The sequence below is a fragment of the Ogataea haglerorum genome (assembly GCF_019207285.1).
Source record: "Ogataea haglerorum isolate 81-453-3 chromosome Unknown 81-453-3_NODE_6_length_583072_cov_95.821986, whole genome shotgun sequence".
Classification (NCBI taxonomy): domain Eukaryota; kingdom Fungi; phylum Ascomycota; class Pichiomycetes; order Pichiales; family Pichiaceae; genus Ogataea; species Ogataea haglerorum.
In genome coordinates this window covers 363,555-387,631 of record NW_025065156.1, presented here as the reverse complement: position 1 = coordinate 387,631, position 24,077 = coordinate 363,555, and the positions used below count along the sequence as shown (strand labels likewise).

Here is a 24,077-nt window from a genome sequence, read left to right as displayed (position 1 = left end):
ATTAAAAATAAATTATTTCCAACATGGCTCTTCATCTCCCCCGGGGCAAGTCGTCGAACTCGCTGAAAGACGAGCCGAAAAAAAAGGCGTTGAAGAAATTCACCGCCGGCAAGGTCAGCCGCAACTCCTCGTACGGGACGTATCTCAACAAGCTCACGCGGATCAAGAGCAACGACTCGGGGGGCTCCTCCAACGAGCCCGAACGACCCAAGTTCCAGCGCTCCAAGTCGTCCGCAGACATGCTCAAGACGCTGTCGTACAACAACAAGCTGACCAGCCTGGTCACTGCCAACGAGCGGACCAAGAGCATGACCAACCTCAAGATGCTCAACACAAAGCCCTCCAAGTACAAGCTCACGATCGACGCCAAGGCCGACGACTCTGTTTCGTCCGAGGACGAGGAGGAGGTCGACACGTTTGACGACAACGCGCGAGACGCTCCGGCGCCAGCGCCGCAACCGTTTCACGAGAAGAGCTACGGGCTGTCGCAGTCGGCAGACGAGGAGAGGCCCATGTACGACGCGCCGCTGCAGGCTAGCGGGAGTTCGAGGCCGTCGTCCTCCGAGCCGTCGCAGCCGCAGAACGAGCCCAGCGTGCCCGCGACGCCGCCGAGCTCGACGCCCGCCAAGACGTCCGTCCAGACCCGAACGCAGCAGAAGCTCTGGCTGCAGCGAGAAAACCTGCACTCGCTGGCCGACATGGCCGACTCCAACAACGTTTTTGCGTCGAACGCGACGCGGCTCGCGTTCGAGCAGCTCTCGCGCGAGTTCCTCTCGATTCGCAGATACAGCAACCCGGCAATCAAGTCTCTGGCACGGCTGAGCTCGAGTTCGCTCAAGGTGAAGAAAACACGCGACGCGGAGCAGCCCGACGAGTTCGCGGGCCGGCTCGCGGACTTGGGCGCCGTGGTAGACCGCATGTGGAAGAAGAACTGCGCCGACTTCGAGCAGAAGCACAAGCTGCACCACGGCGCTCCCGAGCGCAAGAAGCCGCCCCACCCACACCCGCAGCCCGTGCGCCAGTACGGCCACCCGCCGCCCACCACGCGCGCGCAGCAGCAGGCCAAGCGCTCCTCGCTGAACGTCGTCAACCTACAAAACTAGACCAGTGAATATTTATTAGCTCGACGGCACTCTGAACCGCGAATACTGTCCCTCCAGATATATCCGTTGTAGCGTCTCCTCGAGCTCGCCCGACTGCTTGAGCTCCAGATACTTGCGGTACAGCCGCAGCGCCGAGTGCGCGTCCTCGATCGAGTCGTGGTTGCCCGTCTGGACTCTGTCGTTGAACAGCTGGTAGACCAGAAACTTGAGGCCCAGCTTGCGCTTCTCGCGCTTCAGGTAGAACAGCTCGGCCGTGTCGCGCACCTGCTGCGGCGGAACCTGGATGTTGATGGCGCGGAAGTCGCCGCTGAGCGAGTGGCCCACGAAAACGCAGCCCAGGTTCAGCAGCAGCCAGATCTTGCGGTACGCCGTCTGCAGCGTGACGACGGTCTTGTTGGACTTCTCCGGCGTCAGGTCGCCCGGCTCGATGCCCGAGAACGACGTGATGTAGTCCTTGATCTTCGACTCGTCCGTCAGAATGTAGTCGTCGATGAAACACACGCCCTCTCTGGGGCCCTCGCCGCGGATCACGGAGACTCTCGCCAGCGACACCTTTTTCGGCCGTACCAGCACCTTGGCCCCGCTCGAGCGGAAAACGTACTCCTCGGGCGCGAGCAGCACAAACTCCGCGTCAATGGCCACCAACGTGCCCGGTTTCGGCGCCTCCTCCCGCGTCAGCAGCTCGTACTCGACGATCTTGCCCTCGCGCGTGCCTTGCGCGAAATGGTCGCGGTACAGGATCGAGTCGTTGATCACAGCTTTCCACCCGTCGTAGTCAAACTCGCGCTCCGAAAGGTCCTGGTAAACCGCCAACACCGGCCGCTTCCACCAGTACGTGAGGTTCAGGGCCTCCTCTCTGGATATCCTGGTCACCAGAAAGTCGTTCAACAGGTACCACTCGCCCTCCGGCGTCCGCGAGAGCGTCACCAGGTGATTCGTGTTGTCCCTAGACGTGATCTGCGCCACATAGCCGACGAGCTCGTACCGCGTGCCTGCGCCGGCGACGGGGCTCGTGCGGAAGATCGGTCTGCCCGTGGCCGCGGTGGTGTAGAACTCCGGCACGAGCCAGTGCTGGAAGCTGCGCACCTCGTTCAGCTGCTCGTTGTCCAGGTCCACGTGCAGCATCAGCACGTGCGGGAGCCGGCCGACGCGCAGCGCCGCCTCGATCGCGTGGTAGCTCTTGCACACGTCGCAGAGGATGCTGTGCTGCACCGTCTTGTTGACGGCAGCCTCCAGGTAGTTGAGGATCGTGAACTCGGCCGGGATCAGCGGCGGCGGCGGCAGCACGTTCAGGTCTAGGGAGTACACGTGCACAGTGGTCACGTGCTCGAGCGAGCAGAAGTGCGAGCGCACCGTCGTCTGCGCGGCGACGCCGCACAGCTCGTCCATGCGCTGCGGCACGGGCCTGCGGTACAGCTCTGTCTCGTCGCGCGCGAGCTGCTCGAGCAGGAAGCGGTTGAACAGCTGCACGAGCCTCCGCTGGCCGCGGTCGTCACGTGCGCGGCCGTCGGCGCTGAGCAGCCCCAGCTGGCGCGCCTGCGGCAGCGAGCTGAACAGCTTCTGGAAGTTGGCCGCCACCACGTTGCGTCCGCCCGCCTTGACCAGCATATCCATCAGGTACCCGAGCTCGGCAAGGACGCAGTCGTCGTACTGGACGTCTTCGGCGAGCGTGCGCACGACAAAGTTGAAGAGCGCCGGAGTGAAGCGGTACAGCTGCAGCACCGCGTTCGTGTACGAGTTGTCGACGTGCGACTCGAGCCCCGAGAACTGCGTCGAGTTGTAGAACGTGAAGTCGAAGTCGTCGACGCCGAACTTGCTGTACAGTATGTCTGTCTTCTTGAACGCGTTGGGCACGTCGCTGCCCGTGGGCGTGTACACGAACGCGTTGGCCATCATCTCGCGCTTTGCGCGGACCTTCTCCTCGTTCTCGTCGTAGTCGTCCTCCCGCTCGCTGAGGAACTTGGGGAACAGCGTGTCGTTGTCTCTGCGCGCGGTGAGCAGCTCGTGGCGCTCGGCACGGTTGCGCGGGCCGTACTTGCGCGGGTCGTAGCGCGCGATGGTGAACCCGTTGATGGTTCTCCCGTCGCGCAGGATCTCGGGCTCGATCGGGCGCGGCAGCTTGCCGACCTCGAACTTCATGTCGGCCGGCCACGCCGACAGCAGCATCGACTCGTACCGCGGCAGCTTGAGCAGGTTGAACGGCGCGTCGGACTCGAACGAGAGCGCGTTCTCGCGCGGCACAGGCTCGACGTCCAGCGACGCGCGCAGGGGCTCCTGCGAAAGCACGGCGAAGCACGGCGGCCGCAGCAGCTGGTCCGTCCACAGGTGCACCGTCTGCAGCGCGTCGACAAACGCAAGACACTCGCCCGTCGACGAGATGTCCGACATCGTCACGAACGCGCTCAGGTCCGCCTGGTACAGGTGGATGCGCGAGGGGTCGAAGACATCGATGAAGTTGATCTGGCCCATGCTCGACAGGATCACCGCCACGTTCGGCAGCTTCGGGTGCAGGTGCACCTGGAACGCGCCCGCGGGGAACGCGACAGGCAGCCCGAGGCTCATCTCGCGCAGGTCGAACACGTTCACCAGCGGGTCCAACACGTACTGGTCCTTGCGCCGCGAGTAGCCGCACGTGACCAGCACGTTGTCGCGCACGGCGATCGACGAGAGCGCTGCCGAGTGCGCCCTCCACGACTTGAGCACCTGCCACGTTTTCGGGTCCACCACGTCCACCGCGCCGTCCGCACGCCCCAGCACCACGCACCGCAGGTTCGACTGCATGTACTGCACCGGGTGGGCGTACTCGAGCCGCCCGGACACCGTGCCCTGCGTGAGGTCGATGCGCAGCAGGTTGCCGCTCGTGCCCACGAGCAGCTCCGTCTGTGTGTTCGACGTGTACGCCATGGACGAGAATTGCACGTCAGCCGGCGCCGGCACGGTGTACTTGGCCAGGCCCTGTCTCGTGCCGAAGCGGACGCCGTCGGCGGCGAGCGACACAATGCCCTTCTTGTGGTTGAGAATCTGCAGCACAGGCAGTCTGTGCGCGCGGAACGAGCAGTACAGCCCCAGTTTCAGGCCCTCGTACGAGTACACGTACCCGTGCGAGTCGCCGAGCCAGAGCAGCTCGTGCGCGTCGTCGAACAGCAGCGCCGTGACGATCCTGTTGGCCTGCTCCGGCGGCGCGTGCGGCAGGCTCTTGGGCACGCGGACGCCCGGGACGCAAATAAGCTGCCGTTAGCCGGGGGGACAGGGTACTTACCTCGTGCCAGCCCTCCATAATCAGATAGACACCTCGAGCCAAAAAATTATATTTTAAATTTGCGTCGACAAAAATTAACAAAAATACATTTGAGCAGCATGCTTTCAAGACTGGCCGCCGGCTTCAGAAATGCGCGCCCGCTGTTTGCGGACGTCGCGGCGTTTGTCAGGACGTACAAGGTGCGCACGTCCGTGAAGAAGTTCTGCTCCGAGTGCTACATGGCCAGACGCAAGGGCAGACTGTACGTCCTGTGCAAGGCGAACCCGAAACACAAGCAGAGACAGTCGTGACTGTCCTTTTCTACTGTTCATACTAATATAACTTGCTACATGTCTATCTGGAAGACCTCGAGCCCGGCTCCGCCGACCACGACGAGCCCGCCAGCCACGCACGCACACCCCGTGTCGGCGACCGTGGTGTACCGCTCTGTCTCGAGCTCGAGCTGCGGCACGCGCCACACGCGCACCACCTGGTCCACGGACGTGGTCAGCACGCGGCTGCGCCCGCACAGCACCACGTCCGTGATCGTCGACGAGGCGGTGCCGGCGACGTACGTGCTGGCCAGCTCGACGGCCGCAAAGTCGAGCGTCGACACCGCCATGCCGTTGTCGTCGCCGCCGGTAACGACGAGCGCCGTGTGGCCGTCGACGGCCAGGTCGAACGCCTTGACCGACGACTGGTGGATCTGCTGGTTGATCAGCAGCTGCTCCAGCCGCGGCGGATTCTCTGCGTGGTCTGGCACCGCCACAAGCTCGACAGCACCGCCACAGACGCCCAGCACGCCGCCGCCGTCGCCCGCCCTGTACACGGCTAGGTGCCCGTTGGTGGCCGCCAAAACCACGTAGATCGCGTCCAGCACCACCATCCGCACCCGCAGCACGCAGCAGCTCGCGTAGACGTCCTCCACCACCAGCCGGAACGTGTTCAGCTCGTAGCTGTAGTACCACAGCCGCACGCTCGAGTCCGAGTACACGGCAGCCAGCAGAAAGCCGGCGACGCGGCCGTGCTGGCGCACCTCGACGGCGTCGAAGTCCATGACCCTGGTCTCCGGGTTGCTGCTGCGCGGCCGGATCGTGCGGTGCAGCCGCACGTACTTCTCGTCGCTCAGTTTCCACAGATACACCTCTTCGCGGGCCGAGGAGCTGACAAAGTAGTCGCTGTTGACAAAGTGGACGGCCTGGAGCCCGGAGCCGTGCTGGCGCTCGCACCAGAGCGGGACGACGGCGCCGTCGGCGGCGAGGCGCGACACCCGCACCGTGGTGTCCTCAGAGCCGGACACGAGCAGATGTCCCGTGCTGGTCTTGCACGCGGCCACGGACCGGATTTCGCGCCCGTGCAACCCGGTGCGCAGAGTTTCCGGCGCAACGCGGGCGCCGGTTTGCCGGAAATGCACGCTCGAGCTTCGCGTGTAGAACAGCCGGTGGCCACCGCCGCCGCCGTGGCGGAAACTCCACTGGCGATGGGGCCCTCCGCACGCCTCGCGCAGCAGCTCCAGCTGCTTCGTCTCGTTCCACACGAAAAACGTGTCGGAGCGGAACCCGTACAGCACCAGGTCGCCGTGCTCGAAATAGCCTCCTTCGAGGAACCCGCGCTGGAGCCGGTTTGTCTGCAGCAGTTCGAGCTGCCCCGCGCACCGCACCACGCCGTACTCGCGGTCCTTCATCACCACGAGCGCCTGCAGCAACGGCGACTCCAGAATCTCGACGCTCGAGACGGTGTCACCTTTGAGGAAGTTGCGCCAGACACGGGGCTCTGCCGAGCGCTCGTCTCGCGGGAAAACGGCCAACGTCGCGAACCGCGACCCCACAACCACCGCGCCCGACGCCACGTCCACGTCGAACGCGCTCATCGCAAACTTCCCCGCCGGCTTGCTTAGTCGGCGCTCCGAAACAACAGCCGTTCCCGCGATTTCCAGCAGCACCAGCGGCTCTTCCAGCACGCTCTCGGCCAGAGCAAACTGCCGGCCGTTTCTCGTCGCTGTCAGCACGTTGCCCAGCACGCCGCGCTCAAACTTTATTTTCGCTTCTGCCATGCCACCGCTCCCCAAAACCAGCAGATCGCCCGTCTTGTTCGCAATAAGCACAACGCCGGTGTCAAAGCCGCGCACCAGCGAAAACCTCTCGAACCGCGCATCCTCCAGAACAAGCTCCCACAAGCCGTTCCGCAGCCGCAACACCTTCCCGCGGCTCGTAGCAGCTACCAGCTCAGTGCCCGTGTCGTAGTACTCCTTGACGATCTCGTCGCGCGCAAACGCCGCGCCTGCCTGCTCTGCGATCTGCGCCAGCGTCCATGCCGCGCTCACGGCCCCCTCGCGCTGCGTCTCGGCCAGGTCGCTCGCTGTGATCGCGCCGTCTGCACCGCCACTGAACCCCAGCCCCAGAGCGTCGCAGACTGCGCCACTCCAGACGTTGCGGCCAGTGTGTGTCTCAAACACGTCGACCGGCTCCAGCGACGAGTGGCCCTGCTCAAACCGCCACGTGCGGCACGTCAGGTCCTCAGAGCCGCTCAGCACACTAAACCCGCGCTCTGTCTCGGCGTAAATTCGCAGCCACCAAATCCTGGAACCGTGGCCCCAGCCCGTAGCCACCTGCTCGCCCGAGCCCAAATCCCACACCCTGATCGACCGGTCGTCCGAGCAGCTGACCAGCCAGCGTCCGTCGTCGCTCGTGCACAGCCCGAATATCGAGCCCGTGTGGCCGTGCAGCCGGTGCACCACGGCGCAGTCGTCGTAGCTCCACACAAGAATGCCGTCCATGACGGTCCCTGCGCACACCAGCACCCTGTCGGACAGCACTCGGAGACGCCCCGAGTACAGTATGCTTTTCTCGCCGCAGTTGCGCGTCTCCAGGAGCCGTTTCCCGGCCACGTCGACGGCAACCACGACGTTGTGCGCGTGCAGACAGTACACGACGGCGCCGTCCAGCGAGAACTGCGCGTCCTTGATCCAGTCGCCAACCGCGAGCTGGTCGATTTCCCCCTCGAACAGCTGCGGCCACGCAAATAGCGCAAGCGACCGGCCGCCCCAGACGCAGAGTCGCGCCGAGCGCAGATCGGGGCCAGAAACGCTGATTCCATGGATCTTGTTGCGGGAAAAGACCGCCCGGCACGCAATCTGCTCGCCCGTGGCTATCTCGTACACCGCCAAGTTCGGGCCCTCGCCGGCAAACAGGTACCTGTCCACGAAAACGGTCAGGGCACACACGGGCCCGACCTGGTGCACAGACTTCATTGAAATAATTTTTCACGTATATTTTTTTCTCTGCACAGCCCGAACGTCTTGTCCGAGCTCGCGCGCTGGAAATCATTTCCGCTTTCAGAAAGCGGCCCTTATCAGTAATCTATGACATTTCTACAGGCTGTCGATTGTTGAATATCGGCAAACTATTTGGGTCTTGTCTTGTGTTTCCACACAATGTCGTCCAACACTGAAAAGGCCAAACGACACAAGTCCAGAAACGGCTGCATCACGTGCAAGAAGAAGCGGCTCAAGTGCGGCGAGGAGAAGCCTGCGTGCGCCAACTGTGTTCGCCGCAAGATCGTCTGTGGTGGGTACCAGACCCGCTTCAAGTGGAAGGGGTTTACCCAGACGGCGCCGTTCGAGACATCGTCGCGCGCCTCGCGCAAGAGCTCGGAGTCCTCCGACGACCTGGCGGACACCAAGCCTGCCAACGAGCCGGCTCCCGTCGCTGAGCAGGACGCCGCCGCTATCCCCCAGCTGCCGTCCGAGGTGATCCAGAAGGCGCTCGAGGCTGCCACGCTGTCGATGACGGGGAAATCCACCCAGGAAATCGCCATAGCCAACGCTCTGATGGCGAGCGGCCGCAACCCGGACCTGGCGTCGTCGATCGCGTCCACTTTGACCGACCTTGCGGCCAGAACGCCGTCCGTGCAGTCTGCGGGCACACCGGAGAAACGCGAGGACCGGCCGGCCGTCAAACGCGAGGAGGAGAACGTGCTGTCTGACGCCCCGCTCAGCAACTCGCCGCTGCTGGCCGCCAGTCCCGCGTTCAGCGACCCGGGGCTCTCGCTGAGTCTCTACCACGACGCGCTTCCCAAGGAATCGCGCTTCGTGCCGGGCAACGTGCTCTACGACCTGCTCAACAGCGTCACCACGCCCGAAGGCCGGCTCGACTCGCCCAAGCTGCTAGCCCAGCTGGAGAAGAACCCGGCCGCGATGGAGGAGTACCAGCAGCTGATGGCCAGCCCGACATACAGCACGGTGTTCCGCACGGGAAACTCGCCGCTGGCACCCATGTCGCCGCTGGCACCCATGTCGCCGCTAACCTCGTTGGACGACGCGCGCACACCGGCATCGCCCGTCTTCTCCAACATCGTGAGCGCGTTCACGTGTCCCGACCGCTCGGAGCCCTCCAGCCCCGACGACCGCTCGGCGCTGGCGCCGCACCACATCCTCACCAAAAGCTCGCCCAGCTCCATCCCGCGGGCCATTGAAATAAATGACAAAACGTTCAAAATCCTCGGCGCATACGAAACGTACACCAGCGCCATCATGTCGATCAAAAACGGGCCGTCCGAGAACCCGTGGCGCACCTTGTTCCTGCCCATGACGCAGGAGTACCCCGTCGTGTGCAACGCGGTGAGCGCCATGGCGTGCTTCCATCTCGCGCGCGGCGACCAGCAGCTGCGATCGCAGGGCATGACGCACATGAAAAACGCCATTGTCGAGCTCGTGCACGGCCTCAGCGACAAGACCATCCCGCCCGACGTGGCGCTCGCCGCGTGTCTCGCGCTCGCCATGAGCGAGGCCTGGGACCGGCACGTGACCACGGGGATCGGGCACCTGCGCGGAGCACGGACGATGATCACGCGGCTCTTGGGCGCGCAGCAGGCGCCGCAGAAGAGCGACCTCAAGTTCCTGTTCAACACGTGGATGTACTTCGACGTGCTGGCGCGCATGACGGCGACGGGCGACGGCGACGACGAGGAGGACGCCGAGCCGCCGGGCAAGAAAAGAGCCACCGATTTCAACTCGCTCGTTTCGCGGTTCGAGGCGTCGCACGCGCACTCGACGCAGGACATCGACCCGCTGCTCGGCGTGATGCAGAAGCTGTTCCCCGTGATCGGCAACGTGGCGTCGCTGGTGCAGAGAGTCCGCAAGGAGTCGCGCAATTCATTAAGCATCATTACACAGGCTGTGCAGCTGAAGCAGGAGCTGGAGCGCTGGCGGCCGCCGGCGCTGCGCAACTACCAGGTGGAGGACCCGCTGTTCGACATGGCGTCGACCGTCGCGACGGCCGAGGCGTACCGGTACTCGACGCTGCTGTATCTACACCAGGCGGTGCCCGAGATCCCGTCGAAATCGTCGCACAACCTGGCCAAGAAGGTGATGATGCTGCTGGCGTCGATTCCGACCTCGTCGCGCACGTGCGTGACCCATATTTTCCCGCTGCTCGTGGCGTCGTGCGAGGCAGAGCCCGGCGAGGAGCGCGAGTGGGTCAAGGCCCGCTGGGAGCTGCTGAGCTCCAAGATGTGGCTGGGCAGCATCGACCGGGCATTGGAGGTGGTGAAGGAGGTGTGGACGCGCAAAGACATTGTGCGGCGCAAAAGAGCGCAGGCGCAGCAGTCGCGCAGCGACGGCACCGACGACGACGACGACTCGTTTGTGAGCCTGAGCCGCAAGATCAACGAGGCTGTCCACGGCGGCGACGGCCCGCCCGACGACGACGACGAGCGCGTCGGCAGCTGGTCGCACTGGAGCACCGTCATGAAAGAGTGGGACTGGGAGGTCCTGCTGGCCTGATGCATGTGTATTATATTTAATATTATTCATCCTGGAAATTGCACTTGTCGTAGAACGACTCCCACAGCTCGATGAGCTCTTTCTGGCTCTCGATCAGGCCCTCCCAGTAGATCTCGATGGTGCTTCGGAACTCGTCGACCTTCTCGAACTCGAACTTGTCGAGCTCGCGCTTGAAATTCCTGTTGAACTCGGCCTTGAACTCCTCCTGCCGCGCGATCGTGTTCTCCATGCTGGTCAGCTCGTCCTCGTACTTCTTGATCTTGTCGAGCTGGTTGTGGTTCTTGGACTTGAACTTGATCAGGTTCTTCTGCTTTTTCGAGTGCTGGCTCTGCAGGTTCACAATGTTGGTGCACAGCTTGAACCGCATCTCGAAGCAGTTGCGGATCGACCCGATCGTCCGGATATACTCGTCGATCGTCGCTCCAAGTGTCAGGATCTGCTGCAGGTTTGTCCGCTCCAGCAGCTCCTTCACCTTCGACTGCAGCTCCTCGTAGTTTGCAAACAGCTCGCTCAGCTCGGCGTTGATCTCCAGATCGGTCAGCTCCTGGATTATCACGATCAGCTCGTTCATCGACGCGATCACGTCCTCGCGCTTCTCGACAATCAGGTCCAGCGTTCTAGACAGCGACCGCAGCTGCTGGTCCAGGCTCTCGACGTAGTTCTGCTTCTCGATGATGAACTGGTCGTTCTCCACGTACTTCGGCGTGCTGATGCTGATCAGCGAGCTCAAAAACCCGCCGTTCGACCCGCCCGTCGCCGTGTTGATGATCGACGAGGCCGAGAAGTCGTTCGCGCCGTCGTCGCCCGCGCCGATCGACTGGTCGTCGCTACCGCTGCCGCCGTGGTAGTAAATGAACTCCCGCTCCTTGGACTCGGCCGCAAACCGCTCGCTCTGCAGAAACACAATGAAATCGTAGTCTTTCTGGAAGACGGGCACACGTGCGATCTTGTTGAGCATTTTCTCCAGCGCAAGCCGTCTGTTCTCAATAAACTTCTCGTCGAAACGGCCGTACGCCTGCTTCTCGGGCGGCGGAGGAACGATGTAGCCCGGGTGGTTGTTCATCAGCTGGTTGTACAGCCAGAGAAAATCCCTGTATCGCCGCGTCACCGTTGTTGTCTCGCTCTTGAGAAGAGTCGATTTGGTTTTCGTCGTGATCGAGTACACTATGTGCGCGTTCGTGAGCTCGCCGACCTTGACCGGGTCGCCAACAATGATCTCGAAATGCTCTGCCGGCTCCGGCGTTGCAGGCGTCTTGAGCGAGGGCTTCACAGGACCAGCACCTCTTTTGATATCGAACAGCGGCTTGTCCACCGCCGCAATCAGATTCTCCTTCCTCGACTCCACAGACTCTGTCTGCGGCTCCTCCGTCTTGCCAGACAGCGGATCGGACGCACTGGCGGTATCCGCGCTCTTTCGGCGCGCCCTGCGCGGCCGCAACACCCTGGTTTTCTTGTTTGGCGAGGTCACCGGTTCTGGCCTTGGCTGGTCGTCGCTGATTTTTGGCGGCGACTTAGGAGCACTGAAGTCCAAAACGGCGTCCAGCGGCCCCTCGTTGCCCGCCGTGAACAGCCGCTCGTCAGCATTCGGCGTGTCCGAGAGAATTGACTGCGCCCACGTACTGTTTTCCTCCTCGCCGGCCACCAATGACGACAGCAGCTGCTTGTTCTTCTGCTTGGCCTGCTCTATCTGCTGCGCCTGCTGTGTCTCGTCAATTGCATCCTCAGCACGCTCCTGCGCTGGCTGTGGTTCACCTGCACTCTCTGGCCGCTCCGCGGCCTCTACGTGCTCCTCTTTGCCGATGTGGACCGACCGCATCGTATCGGTGAGCTCGCTGTAGATGTTGGACTCTGCGCGGAAGTCGACCTCGTCCATGTCCGCGCCGCCAAACTCACTGGCGTACGGGTTATCGTCCGGGTTGAACAGCACGCTCACGCCCTGGCCCGCGCCCGGCGCGGCGTCGTCGTTCCAGACGTTTTCCTCTTCGAAATGGTTCATGAATAAATAAATAAAAAATATCGGTTTGCCACTTGTGGAGCAAGGTGTAATTGCATTTATTTTGCATGTTTGACCACACTCCTTTTTTCCACAAGTGTGTCGCGATCTACGAGCAGGAGCTGCGGCTGCCCGATCCGCAGCCGGCCGGCAGAGAGCCGCGGCGGCAGAGCCAGCTCACGGCGGGGAACACGTTTGTCCAGGACTCGATCAAGCTCAACACCATGATGCTCCAGCTGGGCTCGTTTATCAAGGAGATCCAGACGGACTACCTGCTGAGCCACTCGAAGAAGCTGTCTGAGGCCGACAAGGACGAGATCGACACGAATTTCAAAGTGCAGCTGGGCATACTGAACAAAAAACTCGAGAGCCTGCGAACGTACGCCGAGCTGCTCGACAGACAGCTCGAATCCAGCAACGCCGTCGAGCAGCTTGGCCGGAACCTGCTCACGATGGGCGAGTACGGCCAGAGCGTCACGATCGCGAACAACACAGTCATCGAGATGCGCAGCAACATCCTCAAGTCGCTTGGGTTGCGGCTGACCAAGATCTCTGCGCATTTTGTTTCCATCAACAGCCGGCGCATGGAGCGGAAAAAGGAGCTCGCGAGGTCAACGCTCAGCGCGAGCACGTACCTGCAGCGGGAGTCGTACGAGCCGGTGGAGCACGAGGCTGCCGAAAAGGCGATTTCCAGCGAGTACGGCGAGCTCGCCGCCGGCCTGGACCAGCAGCAGCTGCAGCAGCTGTCGCAGGAGAACGAGTCGATTCTGCTCGAGATGAAGAACGCGCAGATCGAGAGCGTCAGCCAGATAGAGCAGTCGATGCTCGAGATATCCTCGGTCGTCAACGAGATCAACCTCCAGCTGCACCTGCAGAACGACGCCATTTCTGTCCTGAGCTCGCACCAGGACGACACCGTGGCCAACCTCAAGATGGGCAACACACAGCTGGTCAAGGCCAACGAGCGAGCGAAACGGTCGGGCCAGAACCTCAGCTACCTGATCCTAATTCTCAGCTTCCTGCTGCTGGCTATAGATTATATACTGTGACGGAATATCATGCCACCAGCTCGAGGATTTTCCCCGCGCCGACGCTCCGTCCGTCTTTCCGGATGACCACGCGACCCAGCTTGGGGTCCTGTGCGATCGTCACCAGCGGCAGCTCTCGCTCGAGCAGCTCCACCACCACCACGGCCGTGCTGTTCGAGCTGAGATGGCGCCGCTTCCTGCTCCTGCCGTCCTTCGCCACAATCGACTCGATCTCGCTCAGCCGCGACGGCACGGAGATCCCGTTTTTGAACAGCACAAAGGGCGTGCCCACGAGAAGCGGCCGCTCGATGTTGAAAAGGTTCAGCTCGCACTTGAACTTTTTCACCGGTTGCAGAGCGTTCGACGACAGAGTCACCACGTCGCCGGCTTTTATATTTTCCCGCGACGCCAGCTTCTTCAGCCTCAGCTCCACAAACTCGCCTTCCTGCGCCAGTTTCTGCAGATCGTGCTTGGTCACCGACGACCCGACGCTCGACGCCGTGATCGAGATCGAGTCCACCACGGCCACCTCCAGGCTCGGAGAAATGCTCACGCTCTCGCCGGGCTGGATGATGCCCGAGTTGATACGTCCGCTGACCACCAGCTCGTCGCTCTTGCTGGACTCTTGGATGTCGCTGATCACCATGACAAAGGGCGAGCTCCTGTCCACAACGTGGCTGATTGCTCTGTTTTCCTGCTCCAACGCTTGCATCAGCGTAGGACCCGTGTACCAGGGCAGCTTCTTGCTTGGCTTGACAACGTTGTCGCCGAGGAAACCAGACGTCGGCACGAAAACCAGGTTCGCTGCGTCGTACGCTAGCTCGTCGACTAGAAACTGCCGTATCTGGTCGCAGATGGCGTCGTACACCGTCTGCGACCACTGCACAACGTCCAGCTTGTTGATCGTCACCACACACCGCTCGATGCCGAGGCTTTTGGCAATGGTCAGATGCTCTTTGGTCTGGCCCTGGTTGCTGAACCCGCTCTCGAACGAGTTTGCGTCGATGTTCATCACCGCCAGGTCGGCCTGGCTCACGCCGTTGATCATCTGCGGAACGTAGTCTTTATGGCCGGGAGAGTCGATAATGGTGAACTTCTGCGTTGGCGTCTCGATCTGCGTCTGGCAAATGTCGACGGTGACGCCTCTGGACCGCTCCTCCTGCGTCTGGTCCATGATCCACGCGAGCGAGAACGACGACTTGCCCATCGCGTCGCTCTCCTTAGTGAGCTTGTGCAGCGTTTTGGAGTCGACAATGCCCAGGTCGTACAGCAGCCGGCCGATCAAGGTAGACTTGCCGGAGTCGACGTGGCCGATCACGACGAAAGACAGGTTTGGCTTGCTGTTTTTCTTCGCCAGCTCGGCGTCGATGTTGATTTTCTGCTTTGGCTTGGATGCCACCGGCTTGGGCTCTTTTATCTTGACCTTAGCCACCTTCTCTGTGATAGTCTCTACTTTGTGGTCGTCCGGGCCCGGCTTCTCGAAATTCACAGCGGCTTTCTTCGCTAGATCGGAGTTAGTATAAAGACTGACCGCGGGCAGCGGAGTCGGAGGCTCTGTGGGGCGCACAAAAAGGAGCGAAACCAGGCTGGCGGGAGTGGTGGTTAGTATGTTGAACGCTGTGGTGGCGGGAAGGGGCGGAAGCAAGCAGATGGGCTCGGTCTCGTCCGGTTTCTGCGTTTCTCGAGCGCCCTGTACGTCCGCTTGTGGAGTGGCAGTCTGCCCCTCCTGTTTGTCGTCAGCCGGCCGGGGCCTTCTCAGTCTCTCCCGTTTCGGCGTGTCCTTGACCTTCCCAAGAAGACCAGACAAGCCCGCGTTGCCCTCGCTCCTGAGCCCGCGCAGGCCCGTGCGCTCTCTACGTTGCTGTGCCAGCAGCTCCAGCTTCGACATTGGCCGTTCTGACTGTTAGAATCCAATTGGGCCCACCCGTAGGGACCACCCACACGTACTCGTCATACTCACGCTTGTAGTTCTGTTTCACCTCCTTGAAAGAGTCGTCTACGCTGAAGTAATTGCTCCAGAGGATTTCTTTCAACGACTTTTCGTCGACTTGGTAGTTCTTCGCGAGGGCCTTGAGCTTGGGAAGAGCGTCGTACAGCTGGTCGTATTCGTCGTCGTTCAGCGCGTCCTCGTCAAATCCCAAGTCCTCGTTCTCGTAGTCGTGCAAGTCGTCGTCATCAAACCCCCCCATTTTTTCTCTAGGGTATAATATATTAAAAATAAGTATTAGAGGTATGGTGAAATAAACCAGTGTGTCGTACACACCCCTAAGCTGGGCCTGGGCGAAAAAAATTAAAGTTGCTCGCGAAACTCGAGGTAGCATCACTTGTTCAGCAAGTCGCTGAGTCGAGCCTTTATGCAGTAGGGACACATCATGTGATTGCAGCGATTGCAGTCAAACCGGTTGATGGTCTTCGACAGCAGCTCGTCGGCTATGGAATTCCAGTACTCGTCGTCAGACACGTTGGGGCCCGCGTTTTCCAGCTGGCTGCGTTCCACGACAAAATGGTCTAGATCGCCGTAGCTCTTGCCGCACTGGCAACAGTACCACTGTATGATCTTCATCTGGTTGAGGCCCTTGGCCTTGGCGACCGAGAGCTGGCCCAGAACGTTGATGGCCTCGTCTTCCTCTCTGATCGATGTAGGGATGGGCAGATCCTCGTGCACGTACTTGACGCCATGGATCTCCCTGATGAGGCGTTTGACTTGGTCCTGCGAGAACTTGTATTCGTGGGGCGCTGCGTCGCACGTCGGCGTGAGCAGCTCCTCGGAGACCCTCGGCTTCTTTTCGTTCGGGTTGGGCTCGGAATGTCTATAGCGGTTGCTTCCGGGCGACGAAAGCGTGGTGAGCGATCTCTGCGGGCCGAGTTCCGAAGACCACAGGCTGCCGAAGCTGATGGACGGGGTGGAGTCGCGTCGTAGAAGGCAATCGTGAATGTTGTTTGCGGCGTACGTGAAGTGGTCGTCCGGCGGGGTTCTCAAAGGAGAGTTGGCGGAGGTCGATATGTCGGAGGGCGACTCGAGAAAAAGGTCGGCGTTCTGTCTGAGACTCGAGTGTCGGAACTGATCTTCGAGATCATGGATGTGGACCGAGTCGATCTCGAGCTTGGGCAGCTTTATTCGCTTGTTGGAGGGGCTCGACGTGTACCGTCTAAGACTCAGTGGTGTGTGGTTCTCCCCTTGTGTGCTCATCGAAAGGAACGGTACTAATGAGGGCGTTATATGTGAAATGACATAAATGGCTGCGCTACCGGAAACGTTGTGCTTTTATAGACCAGTGGACTTCGTTGCTCTCGATGGAAAAGTTTCTCACATGTTGACTGTGTCACCGCCAAATATTAAAAGGGACAAGTTTGCGCATTAGAGCGGACGGCCCGATGCGGGAGGAAAATATGGGTCGGTCTAGAAAGTTTTGTCTCGCGATCGGCTTTTCTGGGCCAGGCCTAGACCCTTGCGGCAGCGGGGCTCTACAAATATATGACATTTCTGTCAGCGCATTGTGTTTTTTTTTCTCCATCTTCGATTCATGCCGTAGATTGTTCGGCCAACAATGCTGTTCTCCAAAAGAGAAAACCGGCTATTATAGGAAATAAAATATCTTCTACAGTTGTCTGCAATTGGATGGAATTCACCAGATTAGCTCAGAAAAAACAAATACGACTTAACAAACAATGTAAACCGGGATCCTCAGTAGCTCTTGGACTTGCGTTTCCAAGGCAGCTCGCCGTGCTTTTTTTTCTCCAGCCTCCGTTCTCTTCTCAGCCTTCCCTGCATGAGGTAGTAGCTTGCTCTTCTGATCACTATGGCCAGGGTTTCCTTCGAGTAGCCGTACTGGTACTTCATCTCCACCAGCTTCCACAGCCTCTCGATCAGCGCCTGTCTCTCCTCCGCAGGGGTGTCCCTGATCCATGTTTTTTCTCCCAACGGGAAATTAAGGTCCTTTTTGAAAATGTTCAGAATCTGCTTCTCCCGCTTCGCAGTCTCCTGGATATCGTTAGGGAGCTGCAGGACGTGCGACAGCTGCGACAGCGACAGCCTCGAGTCGCTGATCTTCTTGTATTTATTATCCTTTTTGCGGTCGTCGTAGTCCAGCGAAAGGCTTTTTGGCGACTGAGCCTGTAGCTCGCCGGTCTCGCGGGTCTCGATTGTCTCGACCAGGTCCTCGTCCTTCTGCGATTTGAGAACAGGCGAGCTGCTGGCGTATTTCGGTGTGGCGAAGGGCTTGGTCAGCTCCACAGTATTTATAGTCTCGACATTGTCGTACTGCGTGTGCGTGTGGAACACGCGCTCAATGTCCTGTGGTTTGGCAGGCTGCTGGTACCCGCCAAACGTGTAGTCGTCCATCTCCGTGAACGTGAAATTGGGGAAGTGCGGGCCGTCAAACACCGATGATGACGACGACGACGAGACCGGCGACTCCATCGACAGCTGTGTGTCCTGCAGCTCAGTGGAAAAGTCCGGCTGGGGGATCCTGACATCAGAGACCAGCTCTGGCATGAGCTCGTACTGGATAGGGTCTATGAGCTCGTGGGATGAGGATAAGAAGGGTTCGAAATGGCGGTATTCCGAGCTGCCCTGGCGATTGTCCAGTTCAGAACGATAGCTGTAGATGTTGGCCATTGCGAAAGACGAAGGTTGGTCCATAAAGTTCCTGGATAACTTTTTGGAAGGAAGGCTTATCGGAATGCTGATATACTGTCACCACAAAGGCAGATTAATATAACCGATTGTCAAACAATCAATGGAGCCTTTACATGAAATTCATTGGACGAGAAGACAATGCCAGCTATTGTCTCGGCCTATTGTTTCTGCCGAATTTCCACCAGGTCGTGTCCGTCTGCTAATTACCCTTGCAATTACCCTCCCATGCTCCCTGTGCTTATCTGCTGAGCCTTCTTGAGAGAGTTATTCTCCACTACTCGTGTTATCCTAAAACGGAAATGTACATCTGCTTGAACAGGTGTGCCACTCTTACCCAAAGCTAGATAGGCTATTATTCTCTATGTATTGGATGCCCACACTATGCTCGTTCCGTCCACTCCCGGTCGAGGTGGTAGATTTTGATAAATTCCGAGAGCAATGGCACTATGTTGAAGCGAGAGCGAACCGCCGTCGAGAACTCGATCAGCCTCGAGTTCAGAATGCACACCCTGCCAAGCTGTGCGGGAAACGTCACCGCGTGCCAGTCCAGCTTGCAGTTGGTCAGGCACAAGTTCTCTAGGTGCTTAGGTAAGCCGGTGTTGAGAAGATCTGAGGCTGTGGTGGAAAATGTGCAATTTGAAAATGTCAGGGCTTTCAGGTTCTCCAGCCTGCCGAACCCTATGCCGCTCTGCGTGAGCAGCACCCCGCTGATCGCGAGCGAGGTCAAATATCTGCTCTGCAGCCCTATCACATAGTCGCAGCTCTGCGCTTTATCTCCGACCACCTTGATCGATAAGCTTTTCAGGCTGTGCATTTTGTCCAGCCAGGACAAGTCTGGGTGCGAGGCGTCGAGCTCTTCTTTCAGCGACAGGTCCAGCTCATATATGCTGTCGAGGCCGATAGTCCTGATGGCCGAGAAAATGCTGTTGAAAATCGTCGCGCCCGAGCGCTCGCTGGCTGCTCCGAGCAGTGACCGGTCCTTCATATTTATACTAATGTGCTTTTTAATTTTCATTTTGCTGACCGTTTGCAGATACGCCGGCAGAGGCGTGGAAATCAGCGTGTCGATGCGCAGCTTGACGGTTTCGATGCTCGGGTTGAGGCAAATGATGGTTTCCAGGATTCTCTCGTACTCTTTGGAGTGGTACATTGTGGAGCTCGTGCAGATATCGATTTCTGACAGGTGCGTCAGTCGCGTCAGAACGTCTCTGCTTGTGTTGAGCTTGGACAGCCCGAAACACAGTATGAGCCCCTTCAGCGACCGCACCTTGTCCAAATACTTGCCGTTGCGGAAAACGAACAGCTCCTCCAGATACGAGCACCCGATTTTGATTCCTGCAGTGTTTTCCAAGACAAACTCAATTTTCGACAGGTCCAGCTTCCAGTATATTTCCACATACATGAGACTCACTCTGTTGGCCTTGATGTACCGTTTCAGCCGCGCATAGTCCGAGGACCCGCTCAAAATCGACATGTCCACTTTGCCCATGTCGGATCGCTTGGTCTCCTGGGGAGTCAGCACGATCCCCTTTCTGAGCGCCTGGAACGCGGGACCGTGCAACGTCGGGTGGCTGAGCAGCTGGACCAGGACCATGGATCCCGCGTATTCCAGAACAGCCTGCTGCAGCTCGAACGGGAGCTGAAGAAGTAGCTGCGACATAAAAGAAAGAATCTGGCGCGCACACATATCTGGTCTGAGGTTGACTGAATTATTGGTCGGCGGGCTGTGCTGCAGACGGCTCTCTCCGCCGACGCTCAACGAAGGATGTGGGCCTGCGCGCTTGCCTTCCCGAGCGCAGCAGCGGCTCTGCCGTTACCGTCTCGGTTGGTTCCCTGGTGCACGGATGTCCCGTATAAATATGATAGCACATCAAAAAAGTAATCGGCATGTCTTTGCAGTCTATCGTGGCGTCGATGATCGACGACGCGCCTCCGGGCAACAATCTGAACGTCATCAATGACATCAAAATCCTGCTGAACAAGGAAGACTCGCGCAGGATCATTGCTGAGAACCTGGAACAGTTCCATCTCAACAAGGACTTCAAGCTCGTCAAGATAAACGACAACGACTTTGCGCTGGTTTCGAAATACAACAAGAAGGGCATCAAATTCTACGACCCGGCACTCAACGTCACTTTTGACTACGATTTCGACGCGCTCAAGGTGATAGATGTCGAAGCCGGACAGACCCCAGTTTCCGACGAGGTCGCCAGCTACAACAAGGAACTCGCCGAGTACTGCGCCAAATACTATCCGACGTTCTACAAGTCGCTTGTGGTTGCGGACGAGAGCGACCCGGCAGTCCTATATTTCGTGATTGTGGATGAAAACCTGAACGACGCAAACTTCTACAACGGAAGATGGCAATCGTTCTACCAGTACAACTCGAGCACCAAACAGCTGACCGGAGAAATCAGCGTCAAGATCCACTACTACGAGGACGGAAACGTGGTTCTGAACTCAGGAACCAAGGTCAGCGAGCAGGTCGGCTCCTCCGTCGTGGACACCATAGCCACGGCCGAGACTGCTTTCGAGACCGCTGTGTTCAGCAAGTTCGCCAACCTCAACGAGGACCTCTTCAAGAACCTGAGAAGACAGCTGCCGATTAACCGGTCCAAAGTCAGGTGGGGAGACGCCATTGGAAACTATAAACTAGGCCAGGACGTTGTTGGGGGAAGACACTGAAATAGCGTGTTAGTCATATAAATTTCAGTAACGTGTAGATTATGAAAAAGCCCAACACCCCAGCCACCACCATGCGGAACGTGTGCGGTTTGCTGGCAACCACGCGGCCCAGCTTCGACGACGTTGCCTTCACGTTCTCCAACAGTGCGTTCATGGCGTTGGACACGTTGGACAGCGTGGTGGAGTCCTCCTGAGCGTAGTTGTTGATATCGTTGGCCACATTCTTGAACGTAGAGATTTTGCTGGCCAGGAGGTTGAATTGGGACTCGTTTTCCTGCTCGATACCAGCAGCACGGGACATGTTATTGCTTAAAAAATCAGTCTGCTTAAGTAAGATGGACACCTACACTTATATAGAATAAACAGATGGATCTCGATTGATCTTATGCTCTGTCCAAACGAAATGCCCAGCACAGGAACGGCCAATCACATGCCTAAGTGTTAGCACAATCTCAGTTAAGAAAGTTGTCGCATGGTATATAGACTCCCTTGACGGAACTAGGCGTGTTCCGGGACGTCTATTTCTCAAACGCAAATTATCGGTCATCACAGTTGCACTTACCGTTTGTGGAGTCTGCCGGGCGCCCACTGGCGCGAGCACCGTGTGGAGAATACGGTTGAGAAAATACATGCTCAGAATCCGAAGGCCTTGCACAATTTACCCAGGACGCACGTGATCTCTACAAGGGCTTCCCACCAGACCACTCCTCACACCGCACAGTGATTCTCAAAACTGGCCGCCAAATTCGCTGCAGCGTCCCAGGCGCTCCCTCCGCACACCTCGCTCTGCAAAGTTTTTGAAAAATTTGAAAACAATTTTAACATTCACATAGTATACCTTACGATGTCTACTGAAACCAGCGTCAAGGCTTCCAACTGGAGACTCGTCCAAGTCGGCAGAGTCGTTCTCGTGAACAACAAGCTCGCCACCATCGTTGAGATCATCGACCAAAAGAGAGTTCTGATCGACGGTCCAGCTATCCAAAGACAATCCATCTCCCTCGGCAAGACCGTTCTGACCCCATTGGTCCTCGAAGGCCTTCCAAGAGGCGCAAGAACCGCCACTGTCTCCAAGAAGTGGGCTGCTGCAGACATCGACGCCAAATGGGCCAAGACCTCGTGGGCTAAGAAGATCGCCCAGAGAGAAAGAAGATCGCAACTTACAGACTTCGAAAGATTCCAAGTCTTGGTGTTGAAGAAACAGAGAAACTACGCTGTCAAAAAGGCTATTGCCAAGGCCTAAGCCAGCATATATGTCGAAATAGAAACAAGCTAGCCTGGAAACTTTGGAAGGCTTTGATGTACAACGGTTTCATTAATTAAATAACTGAAGCAATTGGTATTGAGTATACAGGGTAGTTTACAGTATGGACAAAGTGCGCGCGTATCCAGGCACGCAGTTTGGCTGTACAGCGGTTGTAGGAACGGCAGGGCCGCTGGAGCACAACCTATCTTCCAATGGCTCGCACGTCACGTGATCAGGCGGCCAGTCCGCTCAGGATCTGGTCCAGGTTGGCTGTGGCTGCGCCTGACGGTGCCGCCGAGAGATCTTTTTTCGCCACAAACACGGCAAACAGACGCTCGCGGGCGCCGTGGAGACTGGTCATGTTGAAGTGGCTGAAGTATTTTGGCAACCCCTCCTGCTCTTGTCTTGTAGTGTCCATTGCAACCAGGTAGCTGTCCTTGATGTATGCGGGCTTGTAAGCAATGACTCCGTATTTGTTGCGCGAGTTGAAATACTCCCATAGTTTTCTGAACTGTGTCTGTGTCTGCTGGTTCTCGAATTCCGAGAGGTGTGGAGATTCAAATGGAACTAGTTCCACTAAATACAAGTCTCTAGTATTTATGATTTCCCAAAGGTAGCCAACCGCTTTCTGAGCGTCCAGCCGTCCCTCGATGTCAAGTCGGTTGTGGCGAGCGACAAAGTCGCTCACGATTCTGCGCGCCTTGGCAACTTTGTCCTCGGTGCTATCATATGTCGAGGCAGCGTGAAATTTGATAGTCGTCTGCACGTCGGCGACGGGAGCAAAACTCAGTATACCGTTCCAGAGAGTCTCGTCAACGTCAAAGTTGCGTGCTGGATCGTAGTCGTCCTCGTCGTCGTTGACGACTGCTTGCGATTCCGGCGGCGTGGGAACCACGTCCTTTGTGCCGTTCAGAATCTTGTCGAAATCCTCGTCGTTGTCGAGAGTTTCCTCTGGTCCGTCTCCAGTCTGATCTTGCTCTTGCTCTTCATCGTCATAGTCGTTCGCCATTGTCGTCATGATGTTGGCATTCAGATTGGCCGTAGGAGGAGGCGACGCACTTGCCTCTTTTTCTTCATCTTGTAGTCGTTTCTCCTCCTGCAACTTTTCGATCTCGTTCAGACGGGACTCGTCAGCCGTTCTCGAGTCGATATCGTCAAACTGGTAGTCCTCCTCCACAATCTCTTCGCCCTTGTGCGTCCTCTTGATCTTGACTTTCTCCAGAGTGTTTGTAATCACCGACTGGTTGATACTCTGCTTCCTCACCGCGTCGGCAAACTCCTTGTAATCGTCCCGCATCATTTCCTCGGGAGTCAAATGCACAATCTGCTCGTATGTGTACTGGCCAGACAGCACTTTGTCACTCAGGTTGGACTTGTCAAGATTGAAAAGTAACGTTCTGGATTTGTTAAGATACCCTGGCGACATCGATTCGGAACGCTTGTTTGGAGGCGGGAACGCTTCAAACAGCGCGTTCTCCAGCCCGCTGGCAATCTCCTCCGCTGCACTGCTCACGTCCATTTCTTCCAGCAATTTGTGGTCGTCCGGAATGTGGTCTTTCAGCTTCTTTGCAAACTGGCTCACCACAGACTGTCTCGTTTTATTTCTGTCCACCTTCTTGCGAACCACCTTTTGCGGTTTCCGCACGGGCTTCCTGACCGTTTCTTCCGGCTCGTCAAGCTCTCCTGGCTCGTCCGGCTCGTCCGGCTCGTCTGCATCATCGCCTTCTTCTTCTTCGTCCGCATCGTCGTCCTCATCTTTCTCCCCGTTCCCGTTGTACTCCTCGTCGCTCTCGCCGTACACAGCACCCGCGTCTTCGAAATCTTCCTCCTCCTGGTCGTAAGTCTCGTCAACTCTGTCAGGGAACCGCTCCTTATAGTAATCATCTGGGCTCAATGCAAGCTCCAAATCCTTGTATTTGGGGTTTTCTGGGTCGCACAGGTTGCAAACGTAATCATCCGGTATACTCTCCTCGCTATCTGTTCCGAGCATGCACTTTGCGTGCTGCCACGTCTCGCACTTGTCGCATTGAATCATCACGCCGTGCTCATCCTCGTCCTCGTCGTAATTGAGATCGTGGGACCCGCACGGAAGACAGCGCACCTCTTCTTTTTCAGGCACCTTCACTGCCTTTTTACGCTGCCTCTTTTTCTGCCCATTGGCCTTCGAGCTCGCTGTCCGTTTCTTTGAAGGGGGCGTAGGTTCGCTTATCTTGTCAAGATCCTGAAGTCGGGAATTCACTCCCTTGGTCTTTCGTGAAGAGCGCCTTATCTCGGTCGACATGTTTCTGTTGATTATTTTTACACTTGCCTTCAGAATTTTTGTGCTTCTTGTGGCGCAGGAGGCGGTGAAGGAAATAAATAAT

At 58.2% G+C, this 24,077-nt stretch overlaps 15 protein-coding genes across 15 annotated transcripts; 5 read left to right on the top strand and 10 right to left on the bottom strand.

Moving 5' to 3' along the window:
- Positions 1 to 23: 23 nt before the first annotated feature.
- Positions 24 to 1,103, top strand: KL911_002538 (uncharacterized protein; the record flags this gene model as incomplete). The annotated part of the gene is made up of 1 exon (XM_043197618.1): positions 24 to 1,103. One exon carries the CDS (start codon positions 24 to 26, stop codon positions 1,101 to 1,103), a length of 1,080 nt encoding a protein of 359 aa, XP_043054818.1.
- A 15-nt stretch (positions 1,104 to 1,118) lies between these two features.
- On the bottom strand, positions 1,119 to 2,492 carry KL911_002537 (uncharacterized protein; the record flags this gene model as incomplete). The annotated part of the gene is made up of 1 exon (XM_043197617.1): positions 1,119 to 2,492. The coding sequence occupies one exon, from the start codon at positions 2,490 to 2,492 to the stop codon at positions 1,119 to 1,121; it is 1,374 nt and encodes a 457-aa protein (XP_043054817.1).
- A 103-nt stretch (positions 2,493 to 2,595) lies between these two features.
- Positions 2,596 to 4,380, bottom strand: KL911_002536 (uncharacterized protein; the record flags this gene model as incomplete). Its single annotated transcript, XM_043197616.1, has 2 exons — positions 2,596 to 3,983; positions 4,080 to 4,380. The coding sequence occupies 2 exons, from the start codon at positions 4,378 to 4,380 to the stop codon at positions 2,596 to 2,598; spliced, it is 1,689 nt and encodes a 562-aa protein (XP_043054816.1).
- Positions 4,381 to 4,687: 307 nt separating this feature from the next.
- Positions 4,688 to 7,591, bottom strand: KL911_002535 (uncharacterized protein; the record flags this gene model as incomplete). Its single annotated transcript, XM_043197615.1, has 1 exon — positions 4,688 to 7,591. The coding sequence occupies one exon, from the start codon at positions 7,589 to 7,591 to the stop codon at positions 4,688 to 4,690; it is 2,904 nt and encodes a 967-aa protein (XP_043054815.1).
- A 183-nt stretch (positions 7,592 to 7,774) lies between these two features.
- On the top strand, positions 7,775 to 10,123 carry KL911_002534 (uncharacterized protein; the record flags this gene model as incomplete). The annotated part of the gene is made up of 1 exon (XM_043197614.1): positions 7,775 to 10,123. The coding sequence occupies one exon, from the start codon at positions 7,775 to 7,777 to the stop codon at positions 10,121 to 10,123; it is 2,349 nt and encodes a 782-aa protein (XP_043054814.1).
- A 22-nt stretch (positions 10,124 to 10,145) lies between these two features.
- On the bottom strand, positions 10,146 to 12,119 carry KL911_002533 (uncharacterized protein; the record flags this gene model as incomplete). Its single annotated transcript, XM_043197613.1, has 1 exon — positions 10,146 to 12,119. One exon carries the CDS (start codon positions 12,117 to 12,119, stop codon positions 10,146 to 10,148), a length of 1,974 nt encoding a protein of 657 aa, XP_043054813.1.
- A 65-nt stretch (positions 12,120 to 12,184) lies between these two features.
- KL911_002532 (uncharacterized protein) lies at positions 12,185 to 13,165 on the top strand (the record flags this gene model as incomplete). The annotated part of the gene is made up of 1 exon (XM_043197612.1): positions 12,185 to 13,165. One exon carries the CDS (start codon positions 12,185 to 12,187, stop codon positions 13,163 to 13,165), a length of 981 nt encoding a protein of 326 aa, XP_043054812.1.
- A 7-nt stretch (positions 13,166 to 13,172) lies between these two features.
- On the bottom strand, positions 13,173 to 15,333 carry KL911_002531 (uncharacterized protein; the record flags this gene model as incomplete). Its single annotated transcript, XM_043197611.1, has 2 exons — positions 13,173 to 14,997; positions 15,092 to 15,333. The coding sequence occupies 2 exons, from the start codon at positions 15,331 to 15,333 to the stop codon at positions 13,173 to 13,175; spliced, it is 2,067 nt and encodes a 688-aa protein (XP_043054811.1).
- A 131-nt stretch (positions 15,334 to 15,464) lies between these two features.
- Positions 15,465 to 16,334, bottom strand: KL911_002530 (uncharacterized protein; the record flags this gene model as incomplete). The annotated part of the gene is made up of 1 exon (XM_043197610.1): positions 15,465 to 16,334. The coding sequence occupies one exon, from the start codon at positions 16,332 to 16,334 to the stop codon at positions 15,465 to 15,467; it is 870 nt and encodes a 289-aa protein (XP_043054810.1).
- A 495-nt stretch (positions 16,335 to 16,829) lies between these two features.
- KL911_002529 (uncharacterized protein) lies at positions 16,830 to 17,786 on the bottom strand (the record flags this gene model as incomplete). Its single annotated transcript, XM_043197608.1, has 1 exon — positions 16,830 to 17,786. One exon carries the CDS (start codon positions 17,784 to 17,786, stop codon positions 16,830 to 16,832), a length of 957 nt encoding a protein of 318 aa, XP_043054809.1.
- A 376-nt stretch (positions 17,787 to 18,162) lies between these two features.
- KL911_002528 (uncharacterized protein) lies at positions 18,163 to 19,377 on the bottom strand (the record flags this gene model as incomplete). The annotated part of the gene is made up of 1 exon (XM_043197607.1): positions 18,163 to 19,377. The coding sequence occupies one exon, from the start codon at positions 19,375 to 19,377 to the stop codon at positions 18,163 to 18,165; it is 1,215 nt and encodes a 404-aa protein (XP_043054808.1).
- Positions 19,378 to 19,670: 293 nt separating this feature from the next.
- On the top strand, positions 19,671 to 20,468 carry KL911_002527 (uncharacterized protein; the record flags this gene model as incomplete). Its single annotated transcript, XM_043197606.1, has 1 exon — positions 19,671 to 20,468. The coding sequence occupies one exon, from the start codon at positions 19,671 to 19,673 to the stop codon at positions 20,466 to 20,468; it is 798 nt and encodes a 265-aa protein (XP_043054807.1).
- A 13-nt stretch (positions 20,469 to 20,481) lies between these two features.
- On the bottom strand, positions 20,482 to 20,769 carry KL911_002526 (uncharacterized protein; the record flags this gene model as incomplete). Its single annotated transcript, XM_043197605.1, has 1 exon — positions 20,482 to 20,769. One exon carries the CDS (start codon positions 20,767 to 20,769, stop codon positions 20,482 to 20,484), a length of 288 nt encoding a protein of 95 aa, XP_043054806.1.
- Positions 20,770 to 21,312: 543 nt separating this feature from the next.
- Positions 21,313 to 21,711, top strand: KL911_002525 (uncharacterized protein; the record flags this gene model as incomplete). Its single annotated transcript, XM_043197604.1, has 1 exon — positions 21,313 to 21,711. The coding sequence occupies one exon, from the start codon at positions 21,313 to 21,315 to the stop codon at positions 21,709 to 21,711; it is 399 nt and encodes a 132-aa protein (XP_043054805.1).
- A 235-nt stretch (positions 21,712 to 21,946) lies between these two features.
- Positions 21,947 to 23,995, bottom strand: KL911_002524 (uncharacterized protein; the record flags this gene model as incomplete). Its single annotated transcript, XM_043197603.1, has 1 exon — positions 21,947 to 23,995. One exon carries the CDS (start codon positions 23,993 to 23,995, stop codon positions 21,947 to 21,949), a length of 2,049 nt encoding a protein of 682 aa, XP_043054804.1.
- Positions 23,996 to 24,077: the final 82 nt, after the last annotated feature.